Source organism: Microchirus variegatus, assembly GCF_963457635.1.
Source record: "Microchirus variegatus genome assembly, chromosome: 2".
Lineage (NCBI taxonomy): Eukaryota > Metazoa > Chordata > Actinopteri > Pleuronectiformes > Soleidae > Microchirus > Microchirus variegatus.
Genome location: NC_139803.1, coordinates 32709859 through 32723441, shown reverse-complemented (window position 1 = coordinate 32723441; position 13583 = coordinate 32709859). Strand labels below are relative to the sequence as shown.

At 42.7% G+C, this 13583-nt stretch overlaps 1 protein-coding gene across 1 annotated transcript; it reads left to right on the top strand.

Annotated features, from left to right (window-relative positions):
- Positions 1-782: 782 nt before the first annotated feature.
- On the top strand, positions 783-13162 carry tonsl (tonsoku-like, DNA repair protein; the record flags this gene model as incomplete). Its single annotated transcript, XM_083906643.1, has 28 exons — positions 783-807; positions 929-1024; positions 1610-1752; positions 1870-2053; positions 2141-2270; positions 2604-2775; positions 2867-2981; positions 3066-3217; positions 3320-3472; positions 3987-4112; positions 4203-4401; positions 4737-4792; positions 4890-4979; positions 5106-5178; positions 5297-5460; positions 6018-6141; positions 6251-6474; positions 6561-7008; positions 7573-7802; positions 8405-8511; positions 8793-8949; positions 9041-9119; positions 9737-10044; positions 10530-10701; positions 11571-11746; positions 11873-11946; positions 12445-12578; positions 12954-13162. The coding sequence occupies 28 exons, from the start codon at positions 783-785 to the stop codon at positions 13160-13162; spliced, it is 4320 nt and encodes a 1439-aa protein (XP_083762769.1).
- Positions 13163-13583: the final 421 nt, after the last annotated feature.

The following is a 13583-nucleotide window of genomic DNA, read 5'->3' as shown; positions in this document are numbered from 1 at the left end:
AACAAGATGAAGCACATGCTTATCCGGTCTTACCTCTATTCTCTCTTCTTTTCCAAATTCATCTTAAATCAGGTTTATGTGTTTACATATTTGATTTTGTCAGCAGTGTAATTTGTAAAGCGTTGACTTTAATTAAAAAACAATTAATGTGAGATTTGTGTCCACAAACACTTTTTGCACGACACAAGAAAGTAACTTTTACACTTGATTATTATTAGTATACATTAAACAAGCTACTTTTTTTTTTTTTTTTCTACCTTACTTGAGTACATTTTTAGACCAGTACTTGTACTGGTACTTCCGTGGTTTTGGACTGACAGTATTATTAGCCAATGAACGGTCTCGCTCATACGAATAGTATTTTTAACCCGGGTGTAAGTCTGTCAGGCGAGACACGTAAATGTCATTATTATTGGGAGTATCTGTCACGTAGTCGTTTCCTAAAATGTGTTGAAGTATTAGTTTTACAGCATGTGGTCAGTGGCCGTAGTAAGACGGGACCATAAACGACCTCTTAAATGCTCATAGATAAAAGCGGAAGTTCTGCCTTAGAGCCTTCACTGAGGGCAACATAGACAACCGCTCGATTCAGGGAAGGCATTGGTTCACGAGTAATGGCGGGGTTTTGCGAAGACTGGACGCGATCAAGTGAAGACAACAAGTTGTACGAGTGAAAATGAAGTGAAGAAGGCGGTTAACTGTGTCACTTTCAAGCTCGTGTGTTAAGTATTCGTCTGTCAAAGCGCTAGCTAAGAGCGACGCCTCCGCGGAGCCCAATCAAGATGAGTTCCTCGCGCGAGATAAAGCGTAAGTACTGTTTGTTTGTTCGTTTGTTTGTTTGTTTACTGCAGGCCGCGTTTGTACCGACAAAGGTTTGACTTAAACACAGTCAAATAAGTATTAAGCGTGTGGTGATCACTTCCTACAGAGCTGCAGAAGGCGAAGAGCAAAGCGCAGAGCAGCAGCAACTTGAAAGAGGAGGCGAACATCTGCAATCAGCTCGGAGAGCTGCTGTCCAGAAGTGGTACGTGCTTCTTTGTTAGTGTCCATGATGATGATATTTATGTTTACACAGACACAGCAACAACACACAAGCACACATACATGCTCGATTCATGCGACCAGTCCAGTGTTCGTTTTTCTTGTGGGACTTATATGAGACATGAGTGAGTTTGTAATGTAAATATTGGGGCTTGATATTCAAATAATTAGAGGTCTGATTGAATTGTACTGTTATATTGATGGGCAAATGTACTATGATGTGATAGAAGTTTAGATCCTGCAGCTGCATCATTCCAAAGATTTATGTCATACAGGATGAGATGTAAACAATCCTAAGTGCATGTGTACTCATCTCACTGATACTCTTCTTTTTCTTTTTTTTTATGCAAGCCTGAAAGGCTTTAATTTTTGCTCCGTGCCATCTTCATACACTCTTCACCACTGACGCATGTACTGATATTTACACATCTTAACAAATCTCACAAGTGTTTCCTTTACTGTGACACCCAAAGAACACCTGCTGAGGAAACTGACGACTTTTAATGACAAACTTTAATGTAACTGCTTGTTTAGCCACGATGTTCAGTCTGAGCTTCCTGTTTCTCAGGTGATTATGAGGCTGCCATCAGAGAACATCAGCAGGAGTTGGCGCTGTCTGAGGTGCTGAACGATGTGATCGGAAGAGCTGTGGCCCATCGTAAGATAGGCGAATGCTACGCAGAGATGGGAAACATCGAGGCTGCGTTGAAAGTAAGTCAACTGGTGTACTTTATGGCCCTTTTACATCGGTACCTGTAGGGAATGCAGCACCTCATGAGTATTTAGGAAGCTCATTATATTTTTTTCTCCGTGTGTTTGTCTTTTCAGCACCAGAAGTGCCACCTGGACTTGGCTCGTTCTGTTCGAGATTACGCAGAGGAGCAAAGGGCGCTGGCCACAATCGGTCGAACCTACCTCTTCCGTTATGAATCGGACCAGTCGAGGAGCAGTTTAGAGAAGGCAGAGGATGCGTTCAGAAAGAGCCTGTCTGTCGTAGACGATCGTCTAGAAGGTGTGTGTTTACAGGGAGAGTGTTCTTTCTTCACAGGTTAAAAAAAATATATATTAATAACGTTTTTTTTACCTGTCTTAACTCAAGGGACGGTGGCGCAGCGAGACATTAACGAGATGAAGGCTCGCCTGTTCCTTAACCTCGGCCTGGTCTGTGATCACCTGGGGGAGCCCAAACGCTGCAGCGAGTTCATCCGAAGGAGTGTCTTTATCGCTGAGTATGAAGACCATAAACTATACGTTTATATGTCCAATGGTGTGTGTTTTCCACTAGCGCGACTCGACACTGCACGGCACGGTTATTTTGCTTTTCCATTAGCGACAGTAACTGGTACTTTTTTCAGTAGCTGCTCAGGCGAGGTTCCAAGTGAGCCAATACTATGAGTGCCGTCACTGGAAGAGATACAAGAATTAAACCGAACAATGCCAAACTGGATCAGTTAAAAAGACTTGATAATCCTGAAATCACACTCGAGAGAGGATTTCACTGTACCTGTTTAAAATGGTAAACATAAAGTGCTCATCATGAATCTGTTTTTAATCCTGTGAAGGAAGAGCCAGCTGCTGGAGGATCTCTACCGCGCAAACTTCAACCTGGGCAACATCTACTTCCGTAACGGTCAGCGCTCGAACTCTGTGCGCTGCCTGGAACAGGCCAAAGAGTGTGCCCGGAAGATTAAAGACAAATTTGGCGAGAGCGAGTGCTTTCACTGCATCGGCAAGGTATGAACTCAACCAACTCTCCTCTTTCATCTTCTCTGTCACCCTGTACACTTTGTGTACACACAGTAAGTGTGAGTTTGTGACTCCACAGGTGCAGCTCTCTCTGGGTGATTTTGTCGCAGCCAGACGATCTCTGAAGAAAGCCGTCCTGCTGGGTTCCCAGCAGCCGCTTGACCGACAGGCAGTGAAGAAAGTTTTCAAATATGGTGATGCATCGAAAATCGTGTTGATGATACAGTGTGTTTTAATGGTACTTGAGTTAACGATTCGTGATTTAATTCCTCTTACAGCGGACAAGGGCTGTAAATTAGAGGAAGAGCTGGGGGAAGATCAGGGCAAAAAACTCAGCGCCCATCAGAGTGTGGAGCTGGCAGAGCAGCTCGGGGACCTCTACTGCAAAGTTGGCTGCTACAGCAAAGCTCTGGACGCCTATCAAGCACAAGTGAGAGACGTTAAAAGATCTACATCCATCAGACACATGTTAACATTATATTACTGTCAATGTTGATTGTTAGAGCGTTGAATTAATGTCATTCTGGTGCAGCTAAAGGGCGCCGAGGCTCTGGGGAAGCCTGCGCGGGAGCTGGCAGTGATCCACGTGTCTCTGGCTGCCACGTACACGGACCTGAGGCAACACGGCAAGGCAGTGGATCACTACAGACAAGAGCTGGCCTTAAGACAGGGCAACTCCTCTGAGGTATGAGGAAGTGACCAACCTTCATTTTCACCCAGCATTACTGTGTCTTTAAATAAGAAAGTACGACTTGGAATCTGGTTATTGTGCTTAAAGATCCTGGAAAAACTTGTTTGGTTCGTAAAGTGTCAGAAAACGCTGATCAGTGTTTGTCAAACCTGGAAATGATGATGTTCTTGAATGTCTTTTTTTTGGTCCACAAACCATAATGGTTCAGTTTTAATGATTTCTTTGTTGTCTCCCACCCCAACTTTAAGTTTTTAATTTGACCCACAGTAAATATGAGCACCTTTTCACATTTTCTAATTTCCTAATTTATGCTCTTTAATGCATGCATGCATGTGCAGTGCTTTGGTGCTAAAACAACAGGATAGAATTTCTTGTTTTCGTTTTATTGGCTTGTAACAACTTAACTTCCTTAAAAATAATTTTTAATACGAGAATAATAATGTCACTGATCGGCCTTGTTATACATTGAATCATTCATTGATCCAGTGGGTGTCCTTACATCTGTCAGGAGTGCAGCACATGGATAAACATTGCAGTGTCTCAGGATGAAAGCGGCAGTGCCTGCGAGGATATAAACGACAGCTACAGCACGGCTTTCCGCTGCGCTCAGAAGTCAGGACAGGCTCGACTCCAGGTGAAGTCAAATCTATAATAAAAGCTGTACATGTATTTATTTCCTAAAGGTATCAATTGTTTGAGCTCTTCCTCTCTTTCCCTTGCACAGAAACGCGTGTTGAGGCTGTGGCTGGCGTCCCAGAGACGGAACGGAGCGTCGGATGCTGACGACACTGAGGCGAGGCTGCAGGAGCTCTGTGCTGCAGAAGGCTGGCGTCCGGACGGGAGCGATGGTGAGGAAGATGAAGAGGAGGAGATGGACAACAGTGAACCAATGGATGACAGTGACGTCGTCCTCTCCGACTCGGGTAGGCCGTGTTCTGTCTAGAGTTTCAGCACCGACCTACACTACCGTTCAAAAGTTTGGGGTCACTTCGAAATGTCCTTATTTTTTGAAGGAAAAGCACTTTTTAGGGGCTATTGGATGATTAGAAAACCCTTGTGCAATTATGCACAGCTGAAAACAGTTTTGCTGGTTCTTTGACGAAAGGGCAAAAATTATTATTTTGAATAAAATGTCTTGACTACATTCTCTATTCATTCTGCAACTCTTTTGATGAGTTAAAGTGTGACTTTTAATGGGAAACACAAAACCTTTTGAACCTTTTATAAACTAATGTTTGTCTCTTTACGTGGTTTCCAGATGACGATTTGGAGGGTTATGACAAAATGGTGTCAGGACGGAGAAAGGCTGGACGGGTCAGTTGTTACTTTGCACACGTACAAACTCTACGTCCTCGATTATCGCTGTTTTATTTGAACCCTTTGACCTATTTACGTTTCCTCCTTGCGTCAGTGGAAAAAGAGGAACGAGAAGGGCGAGACATCGCTGCACAGAGCGTGCATCGATGGAAACCTGAAGCAAGTCCAGTATCTGGTGGAGCAGGTGAGTCATGAAAATAGACGATGCACAGTACTTTCAGCAAATCTCTTGCACCTGGAGCTTAAAAGTGGGTTCATGAATAAGAAATGTCAAAACGATGTGGGATAATGATTTTTTTGTGTATGTCAGGGTCACCCAGTGAATCCCAGGGACTACTGCGGCTGGACTCCCTTGCATGAGGCCTGCAACCATGGTCACCATGGTAACTGATTTTAGGATTAACTGTACTGGTTTGGAAATTTGAAGCTTATTTCGTGCTCTATACTAGTTCTTTTTTATGGTAAAAATTAAATGTTTCGTATCTTTTCTCTCTTGTGCAGAGGTAGTAGCCGTGCTGCTTGAGCGCGGCGCTAACATCAACGACCCCGGCGGTCCCTTATGTGACGGAGTGACTCCTCTTCACGATGCCCTCGCCTGTGGCAATTTTCAGGTTGCGAGGCTCCTGGTGGAGCGAGGAGCTTCTGTTACGCTGCGCAACTCCAAGGTGTGTTTGTGTGTAGTTCTGTGTTGTTGTTTTTTAACAGAATATTCACCTGTTGCTGCTCATACACAGACATCCCTGCTTTTGTATGAATATCTTCATCAAAGCCAATTTGAATTACTTTTTTTTGTGTGCTATCTGAGAGCAGAAATTCCCCTGATCTTTTACTCAAACAGTCAATCCATTAATGGATTACTAAATTAATCGTCAACTATTTTAATAATCAATTAATCGGTTTGAAGCTTTTTTAATTATTAAAACACATTTTCTGATTGTTTTAGCTTCTTAAATGTGAATATTTTCTTCGTTTCTTTGCTCCACCTAACAAAGAAATCATTAAAACTTAATTTTCTGACATATTATGGACCAAACAATTCCGAAAATAATTGTTAGTTGCAGCGCTAATGACCTTCAGAATCGTCCACGTCTGAATCGCGATGCATCGACGAATCAATGTTTTTCCCCCACCCCTAGTTGCAAGTGAAGTCTAGAAATCACCTCGTAGCAATAAATCCCCTCACAAATAGCAAACACAAATAGTGTTTGTGTTTGCGTCTTAGGGTGAGACGGCGATGGACACGCTGCGTCAGTGGCAAAGGACGTACAACAGAGAGCTGGACCACGAGGCCAAAAAGGAGTGTGTCATTACTGAGAAGTTAATGAGGAAAGCACTGGCAGGCGGAGGTGAGGCGAGGCGTTTTCCATGATCTCGTCATGTTTTTTTCCCCCCATTTTTCTTTATAATATCCTCTTAAATGCTTGTTTTTCCCCTTGTTCTCTGTGTCTATTTCAGTGGCTGCCGCTCCGGCTCCAGCCAAGCCTTTTGATGCCCTGCAGGACAGCCAGCTGTTTGATGCAGAGCACTCGGAGCCACTGATGTCCTCCAGTCAAGACTGGCCTCAACCGAGCAGAAGCTCTGAAGCGAACACGCTGCCGGCTAGCCCTAAACGGCGGCAGAGCAGTGGTTTCACACGGTGTCATCGAACCAGGGGAACAGAGGCTGCCATTCTGTACGGGGTATGGACTGATGAATACTTCCTATTTGGATAAACGCATCTTCTTACAAGTATTTTGGTGCATTATTTCTATGTTCTCTTCCTCAGAATAACAACAGCTGCTCAGAGGACAGTGACTCTGACGGCCCTGTCAGTCCTCTGCGTCCAGTCCGGCCTAGACACAGTTTCCCATCAGACCCGAGTCAAAAGGAAGTTCCACCAAACAAAGAAACGAGCTACGACCCCAGAGAAGACCCTGTGCCCTCTGTCTTTGCACGAGACGAGTACCACAGTGCCATCCGAGGCCTGGGCAGCTCCAAAACACTCCTCCAGGGTTTGTCGCAGCCCATGTTCTCCAGCACACCTGCCGTGTCCTGCAGCAGCAAGTCGGCTCTGGTTCCCGAGGAGGAGTTTCTGGCCGACGACTGGCTGGAGGATGATTTAGGGGAAGTTCAGCCCAAGAAGAAGAGGAGGCTTCAGGCTGAGCAGAATGGGATGGAAGGGCACGGAGCCAGGAGTCAAAGCAGAATCGTAAACTCTGATACAACCTGCAGAGGTCTGTTTTTCTATAATATTATATCATATTATCATTCACATTTACACTACTGTTCAAAAGTTTAAGGTCACTTTTTTTTCCATTAAAAGTCACACTTTTATTCATCAAAAGGGTTGCAAAATGAACAGAAAATATAGTCAAGACATTGACGAGATAAGAAATGATTTTTATTCAAAAATAATAATTTTGCCCTTTCGTCAAAGAACCAGCAAAACTGTTTTCAGCTGTGCTAACATCATTGCACAAGGGTTTTCAAGGGTTTTCTAAACATCCAATAACCTTCTAACACGATTAGCAAACACAATGTACCATTAGAACACTGGAGAGAAATGGGCCTCTATACACCTATGTACATATTCCATTAAAAACCAGATGTTTGCAGCTAGAATAGTCGTTTACCACATTAACAATGTAAAGAGTGTATTTATGATTAATTTAATGTTATATTCATTGAAAAAAAGTGCTTTTCCCCCAAAAAATAAGGACATTTCTAAGTGACCCCAAACTTTTGAAAGGTAGTGTATGTTCTAACTTTACCCTAATTGTTTTTCCTTTTTCTTTAAGGTCTCGCAGTTCCCTCCTCCTCCAGCAGGAGTCACTCTCTGAAAAAGAACGGCTCCCTGAAGCCTCACCAGGTCAAGATGACTCAGATGCCCGGGATGGTGAGGTTAGGCAGGCGAGAGGTCAACAGGTCACACAGTCCCAACGTCACAGATGATGACGATGACATGAGACCGGCGACGCCTCCTCTTAATTCTCATCCTCATCATCCTCATCCTCATCCTCATCCTCGCGTACACATGCAGGTCTGATCACTCTATCAATTTAATCCGAGTTCCGAAAGCAGAGTGTGTAAAGCATGCTCAAAAATCGTGGAAATTGAACTCCTAAAGAGTTAAAGATTGGACAGATTCAGGACAGCACTGACTCCACTGACACGGTTATTAATTTTTCAGCAGGACCAGAGGCCATAACTGGAACATCATTTGTCAGCAGTCTGTGTTCACTCCTGAGTAATTTTAGATCGTGATTATTAATGTGGCTGTAACTGATTGAGACGACGCGGTGCCATTTTAAGACACTGCTGCCAACGTTATGGACTGGGTTTTTAGTCACGCTGCACGCTGTAATGTTCCAAATCTGCGTTTTTATCTCAGTTTTGAATGGTTTTTCCTCAGGAGGGATATTCTACATTATTAGATACAAGTAGTTTAAATCATTGCAGTTAGATACAACATCTCTGCCATAACTTGTCGTTGAACTTCTGAGGCTGTTGAATTAACGACATTGAAGTTTGTCAAATTAATTGCAAATTTTCTCCGAGTGACTTGAATGAAATGATGTGTTTTTCATGTGTGTATGTTTTCTTTTTTAACTTTTAAGTCCTATATTTCAGCCTCCTTCTCAAACCTTGGCCGCCCCCGTGTCAGCGTCGCTGCCTCCACCAATCAGAATGCGGGTCAGAGTTCAGGAGGACGTTTTCCTCATTCCAGTTCCACAAAGGTTTGTTTTTTAATGAAACGATTTATGTCATAGTCACTGTTTTTTTTCTTAAATATTCTGCTGCCACTGGATGAGCTTTGTACTTCGTTGCAGCAGCAGCAGCAGCAGTGATTTAGAAATTCTTTAACAAATATTGGAATTGAATGACCAGGTTCTTTAGTCCTGAGGCATCTCAGGCAAAAATATAATATATTAAATACAACTCCCTCGTGGTTGAGGAGGGAAACTCACAAATAAAACTGTATACACTGTATATGCTCATCCATTCCTCTGTGTTTCAGTGCGTCAGACCCGTGCACCGTGTCGTGGCTGTGCGAGCAGGCGGCTCAGCGTTACTATCAGAAGTGTGGCCTCCTGCCTCGCCTCTCGCTGCAGAAGGAAGGCGCTCTCCTCTGCCCGCAGGACCTGCTGCTGGCCGTCCTGCACACCAACGAGGAGGTGAGGCCGGGGGTCCGAGGACAGAAATCCTTTGCCTCTCGTATCTGTGTGTTTTTTTGTTTTTTTTTAAAATGAGAATGGTTTGTTGCAGGTTTTGGCTGAGGTTTGCTCCTGGGATCTTCCTCCGCTTCCTGAGCGATACAAGAAGGCCTGTCACAGCCTGGCAGTGGGTGAGCAACAACACTTAATGTATATCTTATTTGGAGCTGAGACAATTCAGCAACTATCAAGTCAACTATTTTGATAATCCATTAATCGTTTTTTTTTTCAGTTAATCTGCTTTTTTTTCATTATTTTTGGTTTTATTATGATTTTCAGGTCCATACAGTGATAATACAAAGCTAACTTTAGCCAACTGCAGATGTACAATTGTATTGTAGCTCACGGTAAAGTATCGCACCCATCCAATAATATACACGGTATTACACACATTAATTTATTTTTTATTTTTTAATATATTAACTTAAGAACAAGAACTTAATAAACAAAAATGGGGGTAAACCTCAATGAAATGTAGAGCCTTCTACTGAGGGAATATGCTTTTTTTTCATGATTAAAACAAGATTTCTGATTGTTTTAGCTTCTTAAATATTTTTCTTAATTTCTTTGCTCCACATAAACAAAGAAATCATTAAAACTGAATCATTTTGGTTTGTGGACAACACAAGACATTTGAGAACATCGTCATTTCAACGGTTTATAACACTTTCTGACATTTTATGGACCAAACGATTAATTGATAAATTAATCAACAGATTAATCTATGACGTCAATTGTGTCTCCGCAGATGAGAACAAGCGTGTGTCACGGCTGTGTGAGGTGCAGGACGGCAGCTCCTCGGTGTCGGTGTGCGGCCTCAGTTTGCTGCCGTCCTCCCTCAACCCGCTGCTGCGCGCCCTGAAGCTTCAGGCCAGCCTCACCGAGCTCAAGCTCTCCGGCAACCGCCTCGGCGACGGCCTTCTCCCCGACCTGGTCGCCACGGTCGTCACGATGCCGCGGCTGCGCCTGCTGGACATTTCCTCCAATCACATCACGGGGGAGGGGCTGGGGAAGGCAGTGGATTCTTTGAAGGGACAGAGCCACCCTGCGTTTCCGGTAAAGATGGATAATTATTGTTTATTTCCCCTGCTGTCCTCGCTTGGCTCCTCTTATATGTGACACATTAAACTGTTTTAAATGTGCAGTATGCAGAAACTCTAAAGCAGGCATGTCCAAAAGTCTGTCAGACAGTATGAATTTCACGACTTTGAGAGGAGGAGACGAGGAAACTGAGTCGTCTAGAACAGTTTTGTGTACGTCAGGCTTTAGACATGCGGAGATATCTAGGTTCATTCTGCAGTCGTAGCTATTGTTGCCACTTCTTGTCACTCGCCAGTTACTTGAAGACTCATTTTTTCCACACATCTCATAATTGCAGCTGAAGTGAGACGGTTCACATCGCAGCTGGTGTGAAAACCACATTTGTCCTTCCCTGAAATCTCACATTTTACCATTGCATCCGAGAAATGCACATTGAATGTAATATAGAATAGAATATTTTTAATAGACATGTTTGTGTCGTGTTGCTTCTCCTCCTGCAGAGCCTGGAGGAGCTCGACCTCAGCATGAACCCTCTGGGCGACGGCGTCTCAGAGTCTCTGTCCTGCCTGCTGTCCTGCTGTCCCCTGTTGGCCAAGCTGTCTCTGCAGGCCTGTGGACTCACCGCCCGATTCCTGCAGCAGCATCGCCTGCTGCTGGCCGGCGCACTGATAGGTAACAAGAGTGTGTTGTGTTTATTTTTAATATTCTTTGACGTTTATGGACGCAGTACAAGTTTCAGGGCTGGTGCAATGTCCATGTTTTTATTCTGTTATTTATATGCTGTTAATTGATGTCCTGTTGTCTCTGTCTGGCTGTGTATTTTGGTTTGTTGATTATAAACGGTGGTGTGTAAGTGACAAGAAAACTTAGCAAGAGCTTCATAGAAAACACAATATTCCAGTCGGTGATATCACAATTGACACATTCATGGTGATATTTTGCATAATTTTAAAGTAAAAGTACTCGTTTTGATATGGAATGATTATGTCACAATAAAAGCCCATATATGATCTATTAATACCAAAAACGGAGAAATTCATTTAAAATTGTGTGTTTATGACACCTCTGATATATTACATCCACTAAAAAATCCTGTATTTCATCAATGAGTGGCTCAAACTGTTATTTTGAGACACTGGCGTCACTAAAGCTGTTATAATGATGTTAAAGGGCCGCTTCACCCAAAGAATATACTGTTTTCTTTTTTACTGATTTACAGAAATAAATGTGTTCGGCTGCTCTGAGATACAAGTCACAATCCCACGACGACAAGAGGAAGATGGGATTTAAAAAAATAAAATACATTGACCAAAAAAACCCATCAAAGGCACTTCCCTCAAAGAAAATAAATGCCAACGCTGTAATAGAATGTGAATTAAACAAAAATCACAATTATTTGAAGTTTATTCTTTTAAAAATGGGTGAATCAGCCCTTTAAACGGAGTACAAAAATCATTTTCTTCATGGTATAATAATGGTTTTATTCATGCACAAATTAAGTAATTAATTCAGTGAATCTTTTTTAACTTTTGCTGTTAAAGGGACAGGCCACCTCAAATCAGTGTGTTTAGCCCACAATGCACTGGGCTCCACTGGCTTTGAGCTGGTGTTGAAGACTCTCCCTCTCCACTGCCTCACACACTTGGACCTCTCTGCCGTCCGCAGGGGTTCTGCTGACGTCCCGGCGCTTGAACACCTCACCAAAGCCCTGGCCCAGGTACACACACACACACACACACACACACACACACACACACACACACACACACACACACACACACTGTGTACATTTTATAACTATGGTTTACATTGAGGATTGTTGGGGATTATGTTGACTTTGCAGGACGACTGTTCACTGACCCACCTGAGTCTGGCAGCAAACGGTCTAACGGACAACAGCGTAGCCACCTTGTCCAGGTGTGTTGTTTTTTTTCTTGTCTAATGTGTCATTTATGCCTTTTTCCCACTACATGGTAAAGTCATGGCTCGACTCTACACAGTTAGGTTGTGTTTCCATTACAGCATATTACCTGCTCAACATGGGCGGAGTCATCGCAGCACGGCTGCATGAAACTGTGCCGTTTTTACACGTCACACAAACGAGTGACTTGTAAAGCAGTTGTTTTCAGTGTAAGTGATTCGTTAGAATCAGTTAATTAAAATCAGATTAGTTCTGCAGTACTTCCTGCATGAGATTAACACAAGTTTTCAGGATTTTTAAGTTCGGGGTTGTTTGGTCTGAAATAGAGCTGAAACTATTTATCGATTAATGGATTATTAATTAGCTTTTTTCATGATTAAAACAAGATTTCTGATTGTTTTAGCTTCTTAAATGTGAATATTTTTCGTTTGTGGAGAAAAAAAGACATTCGAGAACATCGTTATTTCTTTCTATTCTATTCTATTCTCCTCCAGGTGCCTCCCTGCATGTCCATCTCTGCTGAGTTTAAACTTGTCAGGAAACCCGTCAGTCACGTCGGCTGGACTTCACAGCGTCCTGCACTCTCTCAGGGAGGCTTCTCGGCCTCTGACGCTTCTGAACCTTCAAGGTATGCACTGTGCTCTTAAGTCTTAGTTTGTGTGTTGATCAAATAAATCCTAGAAATCTATGTTTGCCTTTTGGTGACACATCACAAGTTACACTTTTTACATTTAATGTAAAAAGTGTAACTTAAGAGTTTTAGAGTTAGACTCACTTCCTGTTTTTAAGTCCTGTTAAAAGCACATTTGTGTTGTCTTTAAAGTGCTTTATAAATAAAGTTGGATTGTTAAAACTCCATATGTTGCTTTTTAATGATGAACTGCTAATACATGTGTTATATATATATATATAAATGTGTATATATATAAATGTGTATATATATATATATATATATATATAAATGATCACGTATGAACAGTTCCGCCTGTGGCTTTGTTCTCAGGTTGTCAGGTGTGGGGCCCGTGGGACAGCGCAGGTCTGGACGGTTTGTCAGAGCTGGTCAAAGACCTCCGTCTCTGCTCGCAGGGACTCAACAAACTGGACAGGGAGGCTTTGAAGCAGAGCTGGGACAACGGTCGGTCGCACGGACACGTCATTGACCGAAAGGCCAAGTGCCTGCTCTCTGCTGCGGCCTCCTCCTCTTCCTCGTGAGGAGGGAGGAAGAGGAAAATCTTGACACTTTACCTTGAGCCGTGTGAAATCAAAAAGTGATTTTACAAAAGACACTTTTGTGTATTAAAGGTTGTTTACGGGTGGACAAAACAGTGATGCACGTCATGTACATGCATAGATGGTAAATGTGAATTGATTGTATGTTTTGTGTGTACACTTTATTTAACGTCTTTGTGCTTGACCCATTTATATTACTGTATGACTTTATGATTAAAAAAAGATAATAAAGTGCTTTTGTCTTCCTGATCTTTTAAGGGAAAATGCGTCTTATCTGTTTCAGCGTGACATCGTTAATTTAAAATAATACATTTACAACAGAAAGTGACGCAGAGAAATGAGGGTGATCTTTGTAGATAAAGCTTTAATTATTGTCACATCATCACATGCTGTTCACCCTTTT